At 30.8% G+C, this 24,684-nt stretch overlaps 2 protein-coding genes across 3 annotated transcripts; both read right to left on the bottom strand.

Annotated features, from left to right (window-relative positions):
* Nucleotides 1-1,545: 1,545 nt before the first annotated feature.
* LOC137924026 (uncharacterized) lies at nt 1,546-15,166 on the bottom strand. Of its 2 annotated transcripts, none has more exons than XM_068767322.1 (2): nt 15,071-15,166; nt 1,546-5,204 (listed from the first exon to the last, which is right to left on the bottom strand). In XM_068767322.1, exon 2 carries the CDS (start codon nt 5,194-5,196, stop codon nt 1,705-1,707), a length of 3,492 nt encoding a protein of 1,163 aa, XP_068623423.1. In that variant the 5' UTR covers nt 5,197-5,204; nt 15,071-15,166; the 3' UTR covers nt 1,546-1,704. The 2 variants fall into 2 exon arrangements, with proteins under 2 accessions (XP_068623423.1, XP_068623425.1); XM_068767324.1 differs by lacking the exon at nt 1,546-5,204 and adding an exon at nt 7,329-11,346.
* Nucleotides 15,167-17,454: 2,288 nt separating this feature from the next.
* On the bottom strand, nt 17,455-24,191 carry LOC137923959 (chromobox protein homolog 1-like). Its single transcript, XM_068767220.1, has 6 exons — nt 24,110-24,191; nt 22,070-22,159; nt 21,032-21,155; nt 20,538-20,684; nt 20,135-20,333; nt 17,455-18,631 (listed from the first exon to the last, which is right to left on the bottom strand). The coding sequence occupies exons 2-5, from the start codon at nt 22,157-22,159 to the stop codon at nt 20,155-20,157; spliced, it is 540 nt and encodes a 179-aa protein (XP_068623321.1). The 5' UTR covers nt 24,110-24,191; the 3' UTR covers nt 17,455-18,631; nt 20,135-20,154.
* Between the last annotated feature and the right edge of the window lie 493 nt (nt 24,192-24,684).

Raw genomic sequence — 24,684 nt, forward strand, 5'->3', positions numbered from 1 at the left:
TATAATATATATATATACTACAGTAATAACGTCGTGTTGGTTGAGGTGTTCAATTTCTTATATGTTTATAGCTCATGTTTCTTGTTTTTATGTTTAAAATATATTGTGGCGATTATAAAATTATAAAACAATTGTCATGGATGATCCATAGCTTTTTTTCATGAAAACACTGACTGAAAAATGTTCATTTACTCGGTTTACAAATGTAGTATATTAATAAAGACAACGAACCGAAATACTACTAATCTAACCTAACACAGCTATTTCGGGGCTGATATTCGTATCGCATTTATATCGCATGTTCGCCAAGAAGGTCGCTATTGGGGAACCGCTAAACCGCTTCTTAGGTATCGCCTTGGAGGAGCAGCGAAACGGAGGCGGGAAGTACCGGGAGTACTACTTACGGCGGTGCAGCGGCTGCGGTAGCAATATAATAACAAGAGACAGCAGTATTTTTTAAATTTATTTTTACGATAATTATGTTATAAAAAACCTGAATATTGATAGCAGTTTTGCTTAAAATTGTTTCGTGAAAGCGATTTAAACAATCAATATTAATCGAAAATATTTGGACAAAATGATATTCCCGTATTAACATTATTATCCGCACAGGATCAGTTAAAGTGTCCACTTGTGTAAGTCTTGAGAAGAATGCTAGAAGAACCCAATTTGATACAAACTAGAATCAGATTGAGCTCTCCTACAATTGCATCCTTTAACTTGAAGCTCCAAGAGTTCCAAACGTGCCCTGAGCGGAGAAAAGTTCACAAACTTAGATGGGGTTTTTTGTGGTCACTTTTACAATGACCTTGACATGGCAGGAAAGTAATTCATTCCCAAACTCTATCAAACACTTCAAAAATTCTTTCCACTATAATAAAGATTTTTTACTATATTTGGTTTAATGAACATCTGAAATTTATTACATGATTATTTAGATATTACAATACATTGAAATATCTTGTAATACCTTAAGCATTTACCTACAGAAAAACCACTAACTTTACGTCTAGAAAAAAGTATTGCCGGCTTATTTTGCTTTATTTCTCATTTTCACCTTACGTACATAGTTATTTTTATTAAATTTATATTATTATACACATAGAATAGACGATCATATATGCACTGTCATAATTTTTTTCACGTAACGTAACTAAGAGTCTAGCAATCTATAATGTAGGAGCTAGCTCTCATATTATAGGTTGCATGAACAGCTCTCTTATAAATTATATATATTATAAAACAGTATAGCTATGTAGGCCTACGCTTATATTAACGAGCTTCTATTTTTCCTACTTTCCTTCAAATTCATATATCTAACCCACCATTTGAATTACACAAATATCGGTAAAGTTCTGTTTTGTTAAGTGAATATTTCAGGTATTGATAATATGTTAAAATTTTATAAGAAGATAAAAGGTAATCACTTTTTGTCCTTCAAGCTATTCACATTTACATAGTTTTATTTATTACCCAATAAAGAACATTACTCTTACTTATTTTTTAAATGAAAGGAGAAAAATCTTGTTACAATAAAAGACACAATTAAAGAAATGTTTATTTAACAAGAATATAAAAAATTGAAAATAAAAACATAGCCGTAACTTCACATAAGCGTATATATTAAAAGCATTTACATTTATATTTGGGGTACCCGTTCTATTAAAGCATAAAATATATTAAACTTGTTAACTTTTAAACAGTTTATCCTTTTTTGGTTATTGTAAATAAATAAGCTCTGTCTTCCGGAAATACGTCGTAATAATGCATTTTTACTTCTGCAGAAGGATGTCGGCGAATTTCTTCTTGAATAGTTTTTGCCTTCAGAATTACGTCGTCACCGCGTAAACGTTTTATCAATCTTAAAACAACTAAGTAACCCTGTACAAAATCTTTATCTTGAACGAAAAGGTTATAAATCTCGTACTTTACAGCGTTAGATAATATGTTTTCAAAAATCTCCAAAACTCTTGCAAAAAGAATGTATACGCAGGGAAATAATGAGGCAGTGTCTTCTTTTAGGTAGCTCTCGCAATATTTTCCCAATTGGGGTGCTACTTTTAAACAATTTTCTTCCCAAGGTATTTGTGGATTTGTTTCCAGCAACATTACCATTTTCGTAGCTAACTCCCACTTTCTTATCAAAACATAATTTTCACACAAAGGCAATGCCTGCTGCAATTCAGTTAGTACTTGCGAAAACATTTTAAGGGGAATAACCATATTTTGCTCAAAAGTAACCAGCTTTAAATCCGTAATAAGATTGGATATTAATTCATCAAAATTAAGTCTAACATGATGTTCTTGATTAGGGCAATCATTAATTAAATTAAATAACCGTTTTAATAATGGAGCCAATATTTCATTATATTTTTTCATTTGAGTATCTTCGTCTTTAGCGCAAAGCAAGTATGACGAAATAAGGTTAGTCATGTTGTGCCTTTGAACCCTTTCTTTAAAGAACAAGGTATCAATAAATTCCGTTATGATATCAGCGACAAAACTTGACGGTAAAGATGACATAAGCTGCCTCGCAGACCGTGCAAGTTTTTTAATGTCCCACACAGACCCACTGTATTCCTGTGGACTATGGGCGATCAGAGTTTTCAAAAATTTATAGGATTTAATTAAGAAACTTGCTTTTACATTCTCCGGTATTTTTTCAATATTAAATAATAACTTATATATTGCTTTATCTTCATTTAATTTTAGATTATCGATGAAGATCTCCAACAACCCCCAAATATCCTGAATTTTTAACTCATTCTTTTCATTCACTAATAAATCGAAGGTAATTTTGAAAATTTCCGTTCGAATAGTAGAGTTATTGGTCTTTACCCACAATACTTTAAAGGTTTCTTTTAATTTTTCTGGAGATATTTTAGTAAAAACGCATCGAATCCCATGTTTCTGTAAAGAGACTGGAGTATCGAGTATCACCGGAAGGTAATCTTGACATTGTGTAGAACTTAAATTGTACAAAACTGCTAAGAGAGATGGTAACGCATGCTGCAGATAATCTCCTTTGGCGTATAATAGGACATTTTCCAAAGAAAGTTGGGGGCGAGCATTGTGCATGTTTTTGGCAAAATTCTTTTGTAGACCCAGTTCATGTTCTTGAATGTTATCCCAGTCGATCTTCGGATTTTCCGGAGCATATTTTTTCAAAATTGCACTAAGTTTATATTTAGGCAATAAAATACATAAACCCTTAGTTATTGCGTTTTGTCCTTCAGACTGGTTAAGGCCATTTAAATAAATAACTTGCCAATCGCTGTTAAAGGACTGCGGCCAGTAAATTCTAACTTTTCTTAGTAATCGTTTAAGCGAAATTTTATCATTAAACAACATTTCCTGAATTTCACGCTTATAAAGTTCTAAAATATTAGGACCATGCTTCAAATAATTAATACAGACTTCCTCGGTAGGTGATAAAAGTATCGATTGATTAAACATATATTTTCTCCAGGATTTTTGTAAATTATATAACGATGACATATTCGCAGACCATGATTTTTCTTGTTTTAATTCATTAAGATGTTTAATTTTATCGAGTATAAAAGGATAACTAGTAATATCTTTATTCCAATCATTGATCAAAGTCATCATAGTTTTTAGTGATTCTACACATTGTTCAAAATCAGATTTGTTTCTTATGACAATATTTTCTATTTTCTTCATAACAATTTGTTGTAGGTAATTGAATACATCTTCTTTTTCTTTTGTGTTTAATTTGTATTGATATGTTTTTAAAGAGTTAAAATTGAACAGATTTTCTATTTTATCGGGTACATTTTCTTTGCGTACAATTTTGCTTATCATGATCGTTTCTATTATTGTAGAAATGTTTTCAGTGCTATCCTTCATGTCTACGCTATTAACAATATCTTCAAACATAACCCAGCTGTCTTTATCCAAACGATAAATTTCAAAATACTTTATAAAATTATTCAAAAAAGTAATTTTCATATCTTGCGAGGATTTAATGTGTTTGTCACGAAAGTATTGCAGTAAACATTTTCCATTTTCTAAATTACCTTTAGCTGAAGCGAATAAAGTAGCAAACATTTCATTTTTGTGATAAGCGTCAGTTTCCGGTCCCATCATGTTTTTGATTTTAGAAAAAGCCACATCGAAACTAATGAACCTGTACCAATAATATACAGGGGTCGATGAACTTACTTGTGTACTTATGAACTTTCTTACCTTTTCCACATCAGTTAATTCACTTTCATTTTCAGACACCCTGTCGTTTAAGAAAATATTGTCAATAAAATCATATCTTTCCTGTCTAGGTATTGCGGCTAAGAAATAATTCCAATTGTTGTAATTGTTGAAATAATGCATTAATTGATAACACCTATCTTCTGCATTTATAATTTTCTTTATAACAAATGTCTGTAAGTCTTCCTTTTTCAAATACTTTACAAAAGTAGGTGTATCAATATGACAACAGTAATCTCCAAAATTTTCAATTATTCTTTTAGGACACTTTGTCATCAAAACTTTTGTCGTCCTTTTGCCAAAATTTGGGTAATTATACGACGGTTGCGATTCGACAATATTTAAAAATTTATCTGCATCGAAATGTAACAAAAAAGAAGCTCTCTGCAAACTTTCACTTCCAGAGTAAGGACAACTCTTTATATATATTTCCAGGACTTTTTCGGATTTCTCGCAAAGACGTTTCAGAAAGGAAAGATTCATATCTCTAGCATGTTTATGAAAATTATCTTCAATAAATTGAACGGAACATTTCGGCAGCCACTTTAACGCTTCTGAAGATTTTTCTTCAAAATTATAAAACTGTTCAGCGCGTGACTCATCTTGTAGTTTAAGTCGAATAAGTTGTTTTAGTTTTGTAATAGCCTTTGTTTGCATTCGTGGATAGAGATTTAAGTTAAGATTTTCCGGGTTGATTATATCCGCGTACAGTTCATCGGTTATTAACCAGTCGCATTTCTTTAGCGCCCGTGTTACATACAACATGTCGTCACAGGTCAAAATATTCAGTATATAATCTACATTTCTGGTTTCGTTTGCAACATCTATATTAATTAAATTTCTTAGATCAATATCAACTGAATTAGAGTCATCGATGTCTAGAAAAGTTTTCTTTCTTATGGTTTCTTTAACCAAATTATTGAAATATTTGTGTTTTTCTCCAAGATTATTACCTTCCATTATCAACGCCATTTTATGCACTGTAACAGAAAACATGTATTGATATTAGTTTTTAAACTGTATGTAAACTTTCTTATAGTAGCGCAAGGTGCTGCGGTATTTTTCAATCCCATAAAACATCTAAAATGAGGTTTTAATAACAAACTTCACGTATTTATGAACACCTTAGATTTATCAAGATACAATTTCAATGAACAACAAGATACAATTTCAAAAAAATGAGATCTTATTATCTGAGAAAGTGGATGAATGTTGACAATATTATTTACAGATTGATACCAAATCTGTAAGAAGTGTCTTAATACATTCCATGCCATGTGGCGCGTATACGACCCCTGCTGCACTCTCCGTGCGGCCATTTGCAATTCTCAATGAAAAACAAAGAATTCTTAAAAAATTAATTGTAGGGTCGAATATGGATAACTTCACATTACGTAAGCGCCGTACATAATGCATATTAAAATTTATTACATTTTCCCGTTAATTATAGCTTTGCAGTGTTGTAGTGTGAAGCATACGTCTTGAACGAATTTTTTAATTTTTAAAGTGTGGGTCGTATACGCCCCACTCGGCCTGAATGGAAAATCTTCAAAAATTGCCGTGGCACGGAACGTGTTAATATTCTGAAGAAAAAATTTTAAAATTTTGCAATTGACTTTGCAAGCTTATATCAAATTGCGCTCTTCTGGCATTCTTCTCACGGCGTACATAAATAATCAAGATCATTTAGATCCAACAAATACAACAATACGAATTACAAATGTTTTAATTATGCTATAACTTTTTATTTATTAATTTTAAAATTTCATCATTTATAGCAAAAAGAAATAAAATGTAATATAACTACTGTAACATAAACTTTTTAAAGATATGAAAATGCGTTTCTATAAATTTGAATTTCTTTGAAAGTTATCGCGTCGTATATCAAAATATTTTAAACAATCTCACGGACTTCTACTACATACAAATTTCTTGTACATCATTTTGTAAATAATCTTTTAAGTCAAATCTCTAGGTATCGCTCTTCAAATTGTTTGCCGTAAAGTTATGTTATATACGAACATATTTTAATTTTTGGAATAAAGCATTATATTTGCCTTAATGTTGATAAAATCTATGGTACAACCCGACTTTATTTATTTATACAAATATGTATTTAGAGAAATGACGTAACTTACGAAACAGGGGCCCGTTTGGCAATTTTTTTATTTTTGGAAAATTTTATAAAGAATAAACATCTGCGATGATGTAGCATAAAAACTCAATTGTTATTGCAATAGATTCATGAACAAACGCCGTACCGTCCTGCGATTCGTTCGTACTCGTGTTTCTAGACAACGCGACGACTAACGCAAACCACGTACACTGTTCGATAGCCAACCGATCCCGTCGTATCGTATAGGATGGACAAGGGATGCCAACTCCTAGTCATACTAGACAGAAGCGTTCCTGGAGTTTCCTCCGTCACTTCTCTGAACGCTTTCCAAAGTGTTAGTAGTGATATTAGCCAGGCATAGCAACCGACCAAGCCAAGCTTCGGCCTTCTCGGGCTCCTTTATGTTGGAATGCTAAGCAGTTATTATCGACAAGTGATAGCCCATGCCGAGATCCCCTTGAACTTTGTCAATCCATGGAGCGTTCACCGAAGCGATCTAAGAGCTTGGCGGCCTCCCAATCCGGTAAAATAGTAGCTACTAGCTGCTGTAGATACTTTAAAAAGAGGTCTTAGGCTAGGCGACCTCTGCGCTCTTCAACAAACACAAATCAAACACCCCGAATCTGCAAATGTCATTTGGGCAGCAGTGCGATGCAAAAAAAATGACCTTCCGTATTTTAATAGTTTTTTTAATGTTATAAAAATTAAACCAAAAACCCTGAATTAATAACGTATTAATATTACTTAAGAAGAATATTAATTAATTTTATAAATTAACAAGTAGTAATTTAATAATGCACATGATGAAATTTTTCACAAAATTATATATAATTGATGCGCAATAGGTACTAGACCTTGATTGTTTTGGAAACGTCCCGGACGACAATATCTGTTCAGTAAGGTAACGTAATTAAAAAAAATGTAAGGATAGAAACATTAAATATTTATTTATTTGTAATCTATAAAATTTATAATATTAACCACTATAATACATTTCATTTTAATAAACAGAAACTTGCGTTATAGGCACCTGTGAATGTTTCCATTTATATATTAAAAATACAGTTCCTGGTCAAATATAAGTTCATTTTTAAAGACTAAGTGATAAAAGTATGGAAAAAGAGTTTGAAATTCGTAATTCTAAACAATAACATAGAATGCGTACTTTAGGCACTGCCGGTAACATACGTGAAACATTTTTAATAAATCAATAATACATAGAAGATACACGGAAGCTTTGGGAGATAATTTTTTCATTGTGGTGGTATCCTATGCGACAGCCCCGACGATACTTCCATAGTTCATTTAAACTATCCAAGTTAGACTTGTTGTATTATTTTCTTAATATCAATTTTCAGTCATCGTAATTTTTTATTGTGGAAGGTAAGCGATCTCATGAATGTTCTTCAACAAGATGTACAGATAAAAACTTAATTAATCAATGCTCCCACTCTGCCAAACACCGAGCTACACGGAGACGCATAGAGCAACGGGGCATGACCACGACCACTCTGATAAGAATGCACCACTTAGAAAAGAATTTATTTTAATTAAACAACAGTTTACTGCAGTGATTGTTATAAAACATCTTTATTTCAGGTGATGGATGTGATCGTATTATTTCCATAATAACGTTTTTAATTGGAGTATCTTCTTCGGATAAATTTAAGGGCATTAATTTTAAAACAACCAAAAAACTTTCCTTTAAGTCATGATTCAACATTGATAATAATATATTTAACCGATACGATTTATTAAACCAAAATAAGTCGAACATCGCATCTAAGGCGTCACTAAAAGATACGTATATGGAAGGATAATATAGTTTTAAATCTTGTTTTAAAATCTGGACTAATTCTTCTCCAAATTGTTTGCTTATTTCTGATATTCGTTCATCAATTACGTCCGCGCGTGAAGTTTTGCCACTGTTTTCCATTTCAAAGTAAGGTTTTTCAGAAATATTGTGAGCAATAATTCGTACGTAGACACACGCAAATTTCCATGTTTTTAATAATAAATAATTTTCTTCGTCGGGTAATTTTAGTTCTAAATACTTTTGAATTTCATTAAATATACTATCTGGAATTACGTTTCGTTTTGCAAGAACTTGACTGTGAAAATTTTTACACAAGTCTGTAAGCAACTGATATAATTTACGCCTGAGTAAAGTTACATCACCGTGCTCTGATTTCCAAGATAAAATACACATTTCCATGATTGGATAAAGAATTTTGTCGTATCTCTCAGCCTGTGATTCGACGTTCTTGGATGATAATAAACAACATGAAATCAAGTCAATATCATTGTACGAATCCGTCGCCATATTGAGTTTAAAATTTTCTTTTAATATTTCTGCTATGAAATCGACATCTACTATCTCCATGAATTGTTTAGAACTGTAAACCACTGTTTCAATAAATCTCTTATCAATAGATTTTGATGGGAATTTTTTAAAAAATAGTACACTTTTTTTCCAAAATGCTACCCTCACACAGCAAGGTACTTGATTTACTTGTGTCAATGTTTTATAAATTACTTCATTCTCCTCATCTGTTAATGTCTCTATAAAAATTTCCATTAATGACCATATGTCTTGAACTTCGATTTCGTTTTTTTCCTTACATAAAAGTTTGAAACAATATTTGAAAAGGTCTGCACGGATAGATTTATTTTTTGTACCATTCCAAGCCTCAGAAAATATTTCTATAATTTCTTCATTGTTAAGCTTATCGATAGCTACACGAATGCCATATTTTCGTAATGAAACTGGGGCCTTTATTAATACCTTGATATATTTGCGAGTTGCTATACAACTCATATTGTGTAATACCGCCATTAAAGAAGGAACAGCAAATTGTAAGTAATCACCTTTCGCATACCACAGTATAACTTCGAGGGACGGTTGAGGCCTAGCGGTATAAATATGTTTTGCAATATTTTTTTGGGTATTTAACAATACCGTTTCATTTTTGTACCAATCAATTTTTTCTTCTTTAGGTGCATATTTTGTTGCCATATCATGGAGAAGTTTTAGTGGCAACAGGTAACAAATATGTCGAATTAAGGACTCATTGTCATTTCTACGATTAATTTCATCAAAACAAAAAGAAATGCTATCTTTAGCTAATGACGTGCCCCAGTATAATCTAATTTTATTGAGATATTGTTTCAAGGGCCCAGTATCATTACAATAAAGTGATTCGAACATGTGCTTTGACGATAATAAATTGGGATCATGTTTTAATGCATTTAAGTATACTTCTTGTGATGGACATAAATCAATGGAATTTTGAAACAAATACTTCTTCCAAGATTTTTTTATCTTATATATGCATGTTACGTCGATATCCCAAGTATTTGCTTTCTTTATTTCAATAAGTTTGTTTATCTTCGTAAGTACAGCTGGAAAATCGGTGAGGTTTTTTCCCCAGTCAGACAATAATGTTAAAACGTTTTTAATCAAATTTATTCCTTCCTTAAATTCATATTTATTTGATATATTCAGGCCATTGATTTTATTTATGCAATGATTATATAAATAATTAAAAATAAGGTCCGTGTCTACTTTATTTAGCTCCAATATGTATGTTTTAAGAGTCTCAAATGAAAATTTTTTCTCAAGAATTTCTGGTACAGTTTCATTATTAATGACTTTACGTGTTATTGCCACTTTGACAAAACTTTGTACATTATTTTCAGACTCACTGTAAACTTTCATTGTCATGAAGAATTCTTCCAGAATTTTCCATGTTGTATCGTTTAATTTAAAAGCATTAATTTGTTCTAGCAAAGCAATAACAAACTTTTTTTTAAACAAGATGGGTTCATTAAAATGATGGTTTCGAAAATACTGTAAAATAACATGAATATGTTGCAAGTTGCGTCCTGCAGAGAACAACAGTACTTTTAACAATAAATTACGTTCATTTACCGAAGATTCCTTTTGAATTAACTTTTTTATATCTTTAAATGCGATTTCAAATGGTATATACTTATACCAGTCGTAGTTTTTTTCTCTCATCTCGTCGAAGCCTTCATGTTGGTCAATAAAATTATTTTTCAGGAATTCAACTTTGATTTCTACTGGCATTGCTAAAATAAATGGTTTCAAATTTTCTTCACAGAACCAATATCGTAATTTTGAATTTTTTCGGTACTGTGACAAGAATGGCGCAATGTTTTCCGACCTCATAAATTTTACAAATGTCTGCAAATGTATCTTGTGGGCATATTTTTCAAAATTATTAAGAATTCTGTCTGGATCTGTCTTTAGAATAACCCTAGTGCAATTTGCATTTAATTTCGGATAATGAAATTCATCAAGGCTCTCTACTAAATCCAAATATTCTTTTAGGTGCTTTTTTAGCAAAAATGTAGTTGCCTCCATTTCTATACAACTAAGAAATTCCTTGCGTTGATCGACAAAAACTTGCAGAACTTTTATTGACTTTTCACAAAGTCGTTTCAAAATCTTTACATTCATTATATTTGCGTAAGTCAATGTAGCATTTTCTATAAATGATATTGAACAATTTGGTAGCCATTTTAAAGCCATTTCTATATTAATATTTTCATAATAAGTAAAAAATTCTTCAACTCGTGCTTCTTCTTTAAGTTTTAATCTAATGAAAAGAGACAGTTTGTTTACAGCTTTAGAACTCATATGCGGAAAGAGTTGGGAATGCAAATATTTTGGGTGAATAACATGTGCATATTGCTCATCAGTAACTAGCCATACAGATTGTTTAACAGCTCTTGACACATATAAAATGTCTCTACACTTAAAAACTTCCAAAATATATTGTACATCCCTTTTAGCACATGCTATGTCAATTTTTAAAATATTGTCTAAATCATTATCCTCATAGTTAATACTTGATAAATGTTGCATTGAATCTTGTTGAGTAATATTATTCACTATTTCATTATAATGTTTATGTTTTTCCCCAAGTGTATTTCCTTGAAGTTCTAATGGTGCCATTATGGATCGCCTTAAGTAAATATAACTGAAAATTGAAAAAAAGTTTCATTAAGTTGCATGCAAATGTTAATTTACTTCTCTTATCAGCTTATGTTCTTGCAACATTGCTTATGCTACTTAAGGGGCACACCTAGTGTGAAATTATCAAAAAATCGATTTTTTTTATTTTCATATTTCGATAGGTCATACCTTTAAAAATAACATACTAAAATTTTGAATCGATATCTTAAATAGTTTTTGAGTTACAGCCATTTAAAAGAGTAGCCGCTCGGCAGTTAGGTAGTTGCATTGGCTACGGGAAATACCTGAGCTACTGTTCGGAGTCTACCGTCTTTTCCAACCTTTGCAAATAGGATTCAGGTTTATATTGTAAGCCTCCAGGTATCAGCAATTTAGTGATGTGCAAAACTTGTCACAAGGAAATTACTTTTAATCAAGCAAGTCCAAGAGGCCTGGGGTTTAAAATAGCTATCATTTGTGAATGTGGTAATTCGTACATTAATTCTGGACCAAAGGTCGATAATGCATTTGAAATAAATAGACGTCTTGTTGCTGTGATGCGTCTTTTGGACGTCGGAATAAATGTGATCAATCTTTTTTGCGGACTAACGGATCTAGCAAGCAAATTTTATCATCAAACTTTTGATGGATGTTTTAAAAATTTGTGGACAGTTTCTTCAGCTCAACAAGCTCTTTTTGAGGAAGAGGAAGGTGAAACATATGGGCCTGGAATAGCAGATTAGCTGTAAGTATGACTTTAATCCATTTATAACAGTGAAAACGATCATTTTATCTTAAAACGCGTTTTTCTCGAAACAGCATTTTTCGAATTTGCAGGAGTGATTACTCGGAGACAAATGATCCGATCGCTATCAAATTTTTTTCACATCTCCTCTATATAGTTCTCCATACGATGACCCTCCAGTTTTTTGATCTGATCAAAAATCGGATTTTGGTAGGCCAAAAACCACCAAAATTTTGGGTAAAATTTAATTTTTTTTTTCAACATGCCGCCATTTTGTCAATTTTTGATTTTTTGATTCGTCCGAGGGTCATCGTACAGACAATATGTTTTTGTTTAACGAGAATTTATTTTTTTTAGGTTTTGTCAACGGAGAAGGCTGCAGTCACTCCAGCAGTGGAGGACCTTTTTTTTTTGGCGCTGCCGGAGATCGCGTGTTATTTTAAAAATATTTAATATATTATTCCAAAAATTATACTGTGTATTCTCAAAACATGTATAAATATACCCTCAAAATTTTAAAACGATTGATCCACCAGTTTTTTTTTTATTAATTCCCAAAAATCGCCTTTTTTTCTGGCTGTCACACTAGGTGTGCCCCTAAAAGTCCTTTAAGTAATAATTGCTATTATTTATTCAATTATTATTATAAATATTTTTTCCAGGTACACTTGTCAACTTTTTAAATGTTTACATAGATAATTAGGGTATCTATACAAAAAGTCATACCTAGAGGGAGCCAGAGGTCAAAGTAGGCAACATTGGGAGCAAAGGCTAAAGAGCAATTCAAAAAGGGAGTGCAAACTTTGCTGTAGTAAGTCTGAATATAGATGACATTAAAGCAATATTATACTAGACAAACCAATGGAGTGGATTCATAACATACAATTTAAAATTATCTGAAATAATATTAAATGTAATTATTTTATGGAAGTCAAATGGTTTTGTAATTAAATATAGCAAGACTAAACTGATAGTCAAATTTAAAGAAAATCTTTATTTGTAGTATTAGGTTATAAATATTGCAATAAGGAGTCTAAATGCCTGCCTAAACACCTTTCTACCTTTTTCAATACTATTTTGAAAAATGTACGGATCTGGCACACCTTAGCAATCAGTTAAATGGATGAAACAAAGAAAATGAGAAATATTAAAAAGAAAATTAAACTTCTGGCGCCTTCTTTCGCCCTTTAAAAAGTTGCAATATAGTAATAAAATTCCACAAGATATCTTAAAAATATATTATTAAATAAATCTTATTATAGCATTCAAGAGTCTTGGTTGTTCAAAATCCATGGAACATAGTTTGTTGACTATTTACATGATTCATGTTGAAATATACACATCAAAAATTGGTATTTTATTTAAAAGGAGCAACTGTTAAGTGTCTAGCCAGCTCTTTTTAGATCAGCTTTGAAGCCAGTAGTAGTGTACTACTCATAATGTTAAAATGGTAGACCATTTAAAAGTGCAAGTAAATGACCGCTTGAATAAATATAATTCGAATTTGTATTAAATAATAGAAATGTCTATAACTTGGCGATTTTGCAAGCAGTGTATAGATTTTGTAAAGATTACAATAAAGAAACAAAAAGGTGAGATGTGGTTCTTTTATTATCCATATGACCAAATTAGAGATCATGTTTAAAAAAATTCAAGGTTCATACACTTCCTAGCTATAAGATTTCTTCATAGCTGAGAGCAGAGCAGAACATCCTTAAACAATTTTCAAACTTTTTTTCAAATGGTATGTTAGTTAGTGGGGTCGATACCGAGTGAACATGGTTGGTGTCATTAGTTGAAAATGCATCAGTCATGCTGCTTACAGGCACAATTGAAATTATAGCCCACACACACAACAAAACTATTTTATTTATAGCTGGTTGATGTAAGAGGTACATATGAGTCCACTAAATCAAAGAGCCTTACTCGGCACATTAAAATTTATTTTGGATAAAAAATCTGGTGAGTCAACTATATTAATTACTTCTGAATTTTTTTTTCTGAATTATTAGTAGCAGTATGTCCAATTTGTTTTTTAAATCAAATTAATTTCTTGGGTGAGAGATATGTCATGAATCAATGTGGGGTGCCACATGAACCTAATAAAACTGAAATATTAATCATAAATCTAAGCTATTTAAAAATAAGATGAGTAAGTTTTCTTATATTTCCAGTTAAGTATTTACAACATTGTATACAATCAATTATTTTTGTACTTGTTGGATGCAGCAAAACAATGCACTTATGATAGATGGATAGCTACCGGTACGCCAGTGAATAAAAATTAAAATGAGATACATTTATTTTTTAATACTTTTCTTTAAGCGGGGTAAATATACTAACAAATATATGAATGTAACTTTATTTTACAAGAGTTACCCTGAAAATGTTACGTATTCTTATCAAGTTAATTATAGATAAAAGTTAATAGAATAAATCATTTAGATAATTTTATCTGTAAATAATTTTAAGATTAAGACATTGTGTTATACATGAGACTTTTTATTTTAAAACCATCTATCCTGTTTGTATCCTAATAAAAATTGAGATTATATTTATCACTTGCTTAAAGAGAGCTCTGTATTGAAAATTTAGTTTTTGTATGACTGTGCAAGGCCGCAATCGCGCCACCGCACACGTATTATTTTAGGCAATGACGTCACCCGGTATTTTCGCATTGCCTCACAATTATTTAAAGTTAACTATTGATTAGTAATAACAGAAACAAATTATGGGCATATTATAAAACAAAAGAGTGAAAATGGTCTTAGACGATTTCTCTGACAATTTCTTAAAATGATAAGTTAAAAAAATAGGTATAAGTTAAAAATTAATAATATAAAACTGTATTTCAGTATGGTAAATCATAGTTATACTGAAATATTTTGTAAATAAAAATATGAATGTTTATAAATTTAACTAGAAAATTATTGAAACAAAACACATTATTCAAAACTATATATTTTTTACTTCAAAATAAAAAAACGCCTGAATAAAGACTTACCATAAGCTCGAAATATTGTGTTTTCAATACTTGGTAATAAAACCTCCGGCAATTACTACGTTTACTTTTTTATTTACCTGGTGTTTCATAGCAATTGAATTTGTTTTTTTTTTGTAATGCAGATATGAGATGTAAGACGTGGCTTGGATACTAGGCAAATTTAGCTGAAACCATTATATTACAATTCTCTACCTGTATGTACTGGAAGTCAAAATATTAAACGTATTACTTATCTGCTTCGTTTTCCTTTTTGTTTGCTTAAGAAAGTGTATAGTGCATAAACATTTTTCTAATTTGATAAATCTTTTCAATGCGCGCTTTTTTATGACGAAACTTCTGCAGTTTTACGTAGTTTAAACACTGATAGGAGCAATTAGATTCTAATTCATAGTCAGTTTTAAATCCATTCTATTTAAGTCTGAATCTCAACTTAAGTCGTAAAAGTCCGTAAATAAAAAATAATGTTCTAATCTATTGGATGTTTGCACTCAAATGGACTAGATTGATTTTCTAGACTACATCATCACAGTTGTATTTGGACTAATTTTTCAGTAAAAAGTAAAATTTGTGTGCGTTTTCAGTATTCAGCCAAAAACACGCTTTATTCTATAATATTTCACTGTTTCAATAAATTTCTATAAGTTAAGAAAAAAGGTTAACTGCGCCCTATAACATCTGTAAAAATTTACATAGCAGAAAGGATGGTATATAGTTACCAAAATAAAAATATGAAAGTGGTAAAAATAACCTTCATTAAAAATACGCAGAAAAAATAAATATTAATTTGGATCATGTAATTGGTAATAAATAAATTCCAGTTACTGTAAAAATATAGCACGAGTAGGTTTCATGTTACTACTAACGAACTTTATTATACTTCCATTGCAGGAGAATTCCCATTATCGAACTCCTCAGAGTATAAAAGATATAAATAAAATAAGTGACATTTTCTTTTGTCAATATTGTTTACGTAATTATATTACGTATACTTATCAGCAGTGAATTGAAAAGTCAGTTCAAATTAAAGGGGTCTACGATACGTCAAAGTCAAAATAGCTTAATTATATGAGATCAGACATTCATCATTACTATAATTGTCTTATTATAACCGTGCAACGAAATGAAATAAACAGTAGATAACATAACGTTGCACATGTCAATACTGATTATAGCGCTAAAATTAATTTTGATTTTATTTTTATGGAGGTTAAAATTTTTTTGGACGAAAAATTCACTAATATCGGAGTCCAAAATATTCAACACTGTCATACTCTTCTTCTTTAATGTCGCTATCATTGTCACGTACACTTACCAGTTTGATTCTAGATCAATCAATATTCTGTCTTTGCTTCTGTTGTTTAGTCGATCCGCAATAATAAAAAAAAAAAACAAAATAAAAGAAAAACAGGGTCTATCTCGGCATAACGTTCGAGTCTGTGGGAATTATAAATTAAATTAATTTAACTCACTACATCTAGTAAAAAAAATTAAAATTTATAATTATGATTCATACATTGAATCATTAATTGTTATATGATTATGATATGTACTATAATTAAGTTTCATACAACTATGACCGAAAATAATCGAGTATTCTAAATGGTTCTCTGTCATCTAATTTAGTTTACCCTGTATGCAATTGTAGGTACTTTTTATCTTTCATTCATACATAATATACTTGACCTTTTTTCAGTACATTAAAAAGAAAAAATTCAGATATTTTCTATAAAAAAAGGACAATCTCACCAAAATCCCAAATTGTAGTCCTCTTGCAATGCAATGTACTACGTGTACAAAGTTAAAAAAAATTATTCCTAAAATGATTAAGATTTATTACTAATCAATCCAAGGTCGTTTCAGCCCATTGCAAGGAATAGACCTCCTCTAAAGATATCTAAGAGACCCCCGTTAAAATAATCGCCTCAATTGGCAGGCGGTTTGGCGATCACAGTGGATTATAACGGTACACAGAAGACGCTGCTGTTTTTTGTAAACTTGTTTGTGGGTAGTGACAATCCTACATAATTATTGCACAAGGTATGAATTATGTATCAGACTATCCTGGGGATCGAACCCGCGACTTATGATCACAGACCTCAATTCTCTACTGCTGAGCTACCACTGCTCGATAGACCATTTGGTATCATCTAATTAACCGTGTAATAAAATAAATAATTAAACAGAATTGCTGATGTTAATAATACTAAAATTTGAGTGTTTCGCTTATAGTTTCATCCAAAAAAGAGCAGGAAAAATTTATAAGCTGGGAATTTCATATAATTAATAATATTTATTACAATCATTTAAGATATAGAGTAAATATATAATTCATATAATCAATTAATGGGAACAAATAAAATAAAAGAAAGTAAAATGATGTAAGATTATATTTATTTTTTCTGTTTTAAGCCTAATGTACATTTTACACAGTGAAAAGATAACAACACAAAATAACGTTTTCCTTTCACATTTGTCTATGGAATTTATGACTAACAATTTATCAAAAATATGACTGCACCTGCTCATAAAAGTAATTTATAATGTGATTACCAGACGTTGCTTTAATAAGTTGAATAATGTTCTTGCGGCGGTGAGAGCACAGAGTTTTTCTGGTTTAAGTCACTGGCAACATCCACTTAAAATCTTATTTAAGAATGTCAAAAAAATCATATAACTTAGTACATTCACTTATTATCCACATAGTTCTATGTAGTGTTGACAATAAATTTAACACATTAAATTAATTTAACTTTTATATGCATATGAAAGAAAATGAAAACCCATTTTACCTTCTTTACGGATTTCTTATGGAAACAAGTAATACACACATACAGTTTGATCCAAATTTGAAAAAGAACAATGTTAATGTTCTAACAAAATTTTGGTTTACAAAACACTAATGGAAAATTGTAAAAACATTGTCAAACTGATAATATTGTAAGAGTTGTTTTTTTACAAGAAATTGGAGTTATATCATAAATATGAATAATCTTATTATGTAGCGTTACAATGTAATATGAAGAACAAAGTTTTTTCTTGTAAAGTGTTGTAATTCCCATTAATATATTTATTGGCACAGGATATTTAAACAGGAAATATTTTTTCCATCAATGTATAATAAAAATGGTCATATTTTCATTAATGGTCCTTAAGTTAAATTTTTTAAATATCCTTACCAAGTAAATAATAGATGCATTCATAAACAAAGATTCAAAATTAATTTCCTAGGTACATTTAAAAAAAACCTCCTACTAGGATCCTTTTAATATTAAATATGAACATCACATCAAAATGATCTTCATTATCACCATGACAATGAAGATAATTTTACCAGTCATACTGTACAGTCAATATGTGTTACTAAATTTAGGGTTTTGCTGTCAACATTGCACTTTCTACTATTCTTAACTATTTATCATGTTACTTTTTAATAGTATGCAAACACTTATGAAATACATAATTTTTACAACTAAGTATTTTTCACCAGACACTTTGCAATAAAAATGTTCTCCATTGCAACTGCAAGTAGATAATGGCGAGATAAGTTTCTTTGTGGTTTACCTGGTAAATATAAATTTCAATTAATACAGAGAATAATAGAAAGCTCCATATTTATTGGTGCTAAGACTCTTTTGGATGATGCATGAACCTTTTTTGGTGACAAACAATGGCATGAAACTATGGTATGAAAGTCATATCTTTAAGTGTTATAGTTAGTGGAAACATATGGACAATTAGTCTTGAGAAGGTCAAGGTGGAAGTTTTCAAACAGAATTTTATGTTCCAAAACTGCAATCATGTAAAAAACTAATTCTGTATTCTATGCTATTAAATACAAAATTAATATTATAAATAACCTTTTAAATATTATGGTATCAGTGAAACTTTATTAACTTGAATAAAATAGAAAACAGCATTAGTGTACAATAACATTTAAAATGTTTGTTTTTTTGTGCAATATGCTGCCGCAAATTAAATTTTGACAATCTAAATTTAAGAATTCTTAAAACACAAATTAGTCACATTTGTAATGATTTAGGACAACATGAACATTAATTAAAAATTGGTTAGTATTTTTTTAAACCTTATTAAATGTTTTGTGCTAAAATATGATTGAAGTACAGTGGTACCTCGACATACGAGTGCCCCAACATACGAGTTTTTCAAGATACGAGCCGACGAGCAAGTGATTTTTTGCTTTGAGTTACGAGCGAATTTCGAGATACGAGTTCGGTTCGGTAGTAACACGCAGTCGCGCCATCACGATCGCTTGCTTCCGCTGTGATAAGTTGTGTAGTTGTGTTATGAAGAATTGGAACCCGGTGTTTCAGTAGAGGAGGAGATTGTATCTCTGGGGAAATACATGGGTCTAGAGGTGGAAGAGAGAGACGTGAACGAGCTCATCGAGGAGCACACCCAGGAACTGACGACTGAGGAGATACAAGAGTTACAGTCACAGCAGCATACTGAGGTTATGCAAGAAATTGGTTTTGAGGAGTCAGAGGAGGAGGTTATTTCTACAAGTGAGATAAAGGAGATCTTAGGAATGTGGGAGAGAGTTTCACAGTTCGTGGAAAGAAAACACCCAGAAAAAGTAGCAACAGGTCGTGCATCTGACCTTTTTAATGACACTTGCCTAACTCATTTCCGGAACATTCTGAGAGGGAGGAAGAAACCAACCTCCTTGGACATGTTTTTTTTTTTCTAAACGGCCTACAGGTGAAAGCGAGAAAAATGTAGCGAAAAGGCAAAGACCAGTAAGGATATCTAATTTATTTCTTTACATTCTCTTTTTTGTTTTTGTGCAGTAATATATTTGATATTTATAAATACGTTTTTATTATTCAAAACCACGTAACAAAAAAAACTGGGGTGACATTTTGGAGGTTGGAACGGATTAATGGTAGTTCAATTGTTTTGTATGGGGAAATTTGCTTCGAGATACGAGTAATTCAAGATACAAGCAAGGTTGCGGAACGAATTAAACTCGTATGTCGAGGTACCACTGTACTTGTAGATGTTCTAGATAAAGATCATAATAAAACTGAAATTTTTTTATCATACCTAACACAACCTTGCTTTGCTTAGTCCTCATTAACTGCTTCATCCGGTGTTGGTGTATGCCATGTAAGTCTTTCCTCATAAAATTGTATGACAACTTGTGGACAGCGCACATTTGCTTGCTTGGCAGGCACTAGATCTGCTTCATCTGTACCTTGCCACTTCATCAAGAACATCAGTTCACCACTGCTATCTGTAGCACCTAAAACAGAGGGAAAAAGATTATATAAATAGTAATAACTGAAGGAGATGAATTATGACAAAACATCTAATAGAAGATATATCTTGTACTCTGTCAGTGGAAAGAATGTAAAAAGTGTAAACTCTTCTGATAACTATTAGGCGTATTAAAAGAAATTTAGAAAATGTTTGATAGTTAAAGTCATCTAAAAGTTAATTAACTTACCAATAATTTTTTCAGGTTCAAGACCTCGATCAAATCCAGAGGCTTTTTTGTCATCACTTTTTGATTTCTTTGCTCCTTTCAAATCAGGAGTTGCTGCAGAAGACTTGCGTTTCTTAGGGTCTTTTTCAATCTTAGTGGATTTACCTTCTGAAATTAGATAAAATAATTGACAAACTAAGTTAAACTAGAATTTTTTTTAACTCTTAATGCATAGATATTTGCACATTGATTTTGCAATAGACAACTGGAGACAATTAAAGGTTCTCGAATCGCTACCATGAGCCACGAGGCAGAGTCTATAGGTCCCTTCAGGTGGACCGATGATGGTTAAGGTAGAGGGCAGTGGCTGGTTGTTGGCAGTGCATGACCTGTCATCATGGTGATCTTAGGATGAGGTCTATGCGTAGCAGTGGCAGCTATCGGCTGATATAATGATGATGATGATGATGAATATACTCTTATTAATACAGAAAGCAAAAGGATTTGCAAATTACCAGCTTCCTTTTTTTTTCTTGCTTCTTCAAAGGCTTGTATAAGATCTGGACAATCCAGGTTTTCTTCTGGCTCCCACGTGTTATCTTCATCACTGTACCCTTTCCATTTTAAAAAATATTCAACCTGAAAATGTACAACAGTTCTGGTGAGTATTGAGACTAAAAATTCTGATAGGTTATTAATTATAAAGGAAGGAATATTTGTAATCAGTTAAGATTCACTGCATGTTTATCATATCTTCTTAGCTCAGACATTTCGCTCTAGCCACAGATTAACATGTAAAATAGTGATTTTTTATAGTGGGGCTAAATAATATATAATAACAACCTTTCAATGAATTTTACGCAAGCGCGATGAATCAAATTGTGGTAGCTGTGAAAATTGTATTGTATCAGAAGTGAGTGATTGATATTATTTTGAATCAGAATTATTTTGAACTATTGAACTTGGTGATGCTCCAACTATCAGTAGGGTAATGGTTTCATTTTTTGATAGTAGTGTTTTTGATTTAGTTGTTATGCAGACCAATTTGTACTATTCTCTATTGAAAGAGTTACTTAAAATTTATTCAAAAACATGATATGAGATAAATTTTCAGTAAAATTGCTAGTCAACAATGTGTTAAAGACTTAAAAGTTTGTTAAAGTTTATTTTAGTCCTTAAAATTTTTTAAGGGGACAATATTATTTCATAAAAAATTTGAAGATGAGAGAAATGATGTATAAATTTGGAAAATAACACTAAAAGGTTGTTTTAAAACAAGCAGAAAGGAATGAATTATAACTCAACGGCATAAGCTTTTATAAATGGAGATTTTTATATACATTTTTATATAGACCTTTTTTCCTTCCATAAATTTTCTGGAAGGTTAAATATCTTAGAAGGGATTTTCGCAAGGAATATGATTAGAAAATTTCCACTAGTATTAATTTTAATACAATGTACATTTTAGAAGTTAGCAAAAATAAACTTCAGTAAGTTTGCCTCTTAAGTAATGAATATGGATGACTTTATAGAATTGATATAAAAAAACTTACTTTTCCATTACGGACTCGACGGTCCAGAACTTTTTCAACTGAGAACTCATCTTCCACTTCTGGTTCCCCTTCCTTCTTCTTATCTGCCATCTGAGTTATTCATTTATACAACAAATTATTAAAAAAATTATGGAATTTTCAATTTCACTCTTTAGCATACGAGGAGTTCCAAAAATATGGTACAACTCAAATTATATATTTGACTTGAAAAAATAACTTTTAAGTTTGTAGATTAATCCATTTTATTACCATATTCAAAGTCAAATGAAAATAAAACTATAATGCATTCTGTCACTCTTGACATATTTTTTGGAAAATTACAGTCTTTTTACCTTATTTAAATGAAGTACAACCAAGTTGAGACAGTTAAGAAAATCTGATTTTAATTCAGGTTTGTTACTTTTGCTCCAAAGTCTTTGCTTTTGTGCTTTTTATTGTTACTTATATAAATTAAGATATATCAAACAAGGAATATAATTAGAAAATGTTAAATATTTATAGTTTTTAAACTAGACACAATACATGTCTTATGAGATAGATATTTAATGGAATCAGATGCGGAAATCCATCCTAAGTAAGAAAAGGACCAATATTTAGCCACATCCGCAGAAGTGGCCAAATAATGGTCCTTTTCTTACTTATAAGATAGATGTTATATCAGTTGTACCATATTTTTGTAACTTTTCTATTTCAAGTAGATAATATTTTTAATTTAAATGGTAATATTTCTAAAAGTCTTTAGGTATCATATGAGATATGATCAAAAGATATAGTGACTAATTTTGTTCCAAAAAAGTATAAAAATTACATCAAATTGAAATTAACCATGTTCAAACTACTTTCCTTGGCTAGGGATGCACTTATCTCAAAATTGATTTCACAATTGGAAGCACTTCTGAAATGCTTCTTACAGAAGGTTCTTCAGCTGATCTACCATAGTTATTTAATGTCAGGAATTGTGTCAAAATAGTTGCCTCTGAGCATAGTCTTTAATTTTTGGTAAGACCCAGAAATTGTGTGGTGCTAAATCAGGAGAGTAAGGTGAGTAGGGACAGACAATCAAGGCACACTGCGTTGTTGAATTCCGCACTTTTAGCACATTTTCTTTTATTCTTTAGGTCAAAGGATGCCTTGATCTTTGCTCAACCCCAATAGATTCATTCCCCCTTATGAATTGCTCATACTAATTGTAAACAGTTTTCAAAGTCACCACATTATCACCATATATTGATTTTAATATTTGGCAAACTACAAAAAGACAGTATATGACCAACTCTTCTACCCGTGGAAGCTGAGACAAGTTGCAACTAATTCCAATTTGCTACAGACAATCTCAATGAATCAGGATACAGTAGTTCTTGGTATAATAATTCATTCACTATATTCTTTGATCACACCTTGTATATAATTTGACATAATCATATAACATTAGTTAATCCTAAGCTCAAGGATTCATAACTCATTAATAAAAAGGGCATGTTCTTAATGATTCAAATGTATACTCATATATAATTTCGAAATAATTACTTTTGTTTTCAAATTAAACTTTACTAACTAAAATCATTTAGTTAGGAGAAAAATCTTTTCCACTGTGCTTGTTAGCACAATCAGAAAAAAATTATATATCCTATAATATTCTGATACTGATGTTAATTAAATCACGGGATAAACATTTTGAATTATTATTTTTCCTTATAATGAATAGTGCAATCATTTAAATTCGCTTTAAGACATGCAATGTCAGGGTCTTATGATATTAGCCAAATTTGGGTTTAAAATATAAAGAACTCACATTAGTCAAAGGGTACAGATTTATTTTATATTAAAACATTAAGACGTGTATGCGAGAGTTATTCTTATTAAGCCGAAAAGTACATAAAAACAAGATTTTATCCCGCCATTTTGATTGCAATGCTAGAATGCCTTAAAACATAAGAAAAACCATCATATATGAAATACGCAGGTAAAGAACAGTAAAAGTTAAGAAATATTTTCGTTTGATCGATAAATTATTAAATTTATCAATAAAATGTTATTTACCTTCAATAATACACAAAACACAAGCACAACAAACCGGTGCGGTGCGTGGAGTTACCAATGACAATTTTGAAATGTTGCAAGTAGTTTGTTACTGCCAGGGACACACTATAACAAAAAAATTAAAATAATGTTTGTGTAACGATGTCGTATCTGTGGACTCTTTAACGCAATTATAAAAAAAATCAATGTATAGCAAACAAAATGTTAATACAAAAAAAATAAAACATACGAAATGTTAGAGAATAGCGTAACATAAAATTAAATATCAATTTAACAAAATTTTCATTTCACTACCCAGATATAATTAAAATGTAACTTGCACAATGTACCTAAGTGATATAGTAAAGGCTGTATATTTTTATAAAATATGTACCTAATTGTTGAATTAACAAGTTTTAGAATCAGTAATGTATAAGTTAGCAATCATAATTTAAATTAAAAATTAGTTACAGTAAAGCTGCCAGTTAACCTTCATATTTTATTGGCCACTCTTTAACATGCAGGTCCTGAACGGTGCCAAAATAATTGTCTTGTTGACAGATGAGGGATTTGAGCAATGGTAAAATTGATATAGG

This window comes from Battus philenor, unplaced genomic scaffold (assembly GCF_028537555.1).
Source record: "Battus philenor isolate CCGP_79_NKW_IND1 unplaced genomic scaffold, ilBatPhil1.0.hap1 SCAF_23, whole genome shotgun sequence".
Classification (NCBI taxonomy): Eukaryota; Metazoa; Arthropoda; class Insecta; order Lepidoptera; family Papilionidae; genus Battus; species Battus philenor.

What these genes read in the sequence shown, in the direction of transcription:
- LOC137924026 (XM_068767322.1), bottom strand. Translation starts at nt 5,196, where the DNA reads ATGGCGTTGATAATGGAAGGTAATAATCTTGGAGAAAAACACAAATAT.
- LOC137923959 (XM_068767220.1), bottom strand. Translation starts at nt 22,159, where the DNA reads ATGGCAGATAAGAAGAAGGAAGGGGAACCAGAAGTGGAAGATGAGTTC. An exon ending in GTCGAGTCCGTAATGGAAAA is followed by an intron (nt 21,156 to 22,069) that starts GTAAGTTTTTTT and finishes GTACATTTTCAG; the next exon opens with GTTGAATATTTTTTAAAATG. An exon ending in AAGAAAAAAAAAGGAAGCTG is followed by an intron (nt 20,685 to 21,031) that starts GTAATTTGCAAA and finishes ATCTAATTTCAG; the next exon opens with AAGGTAAATCCACTAAGATT.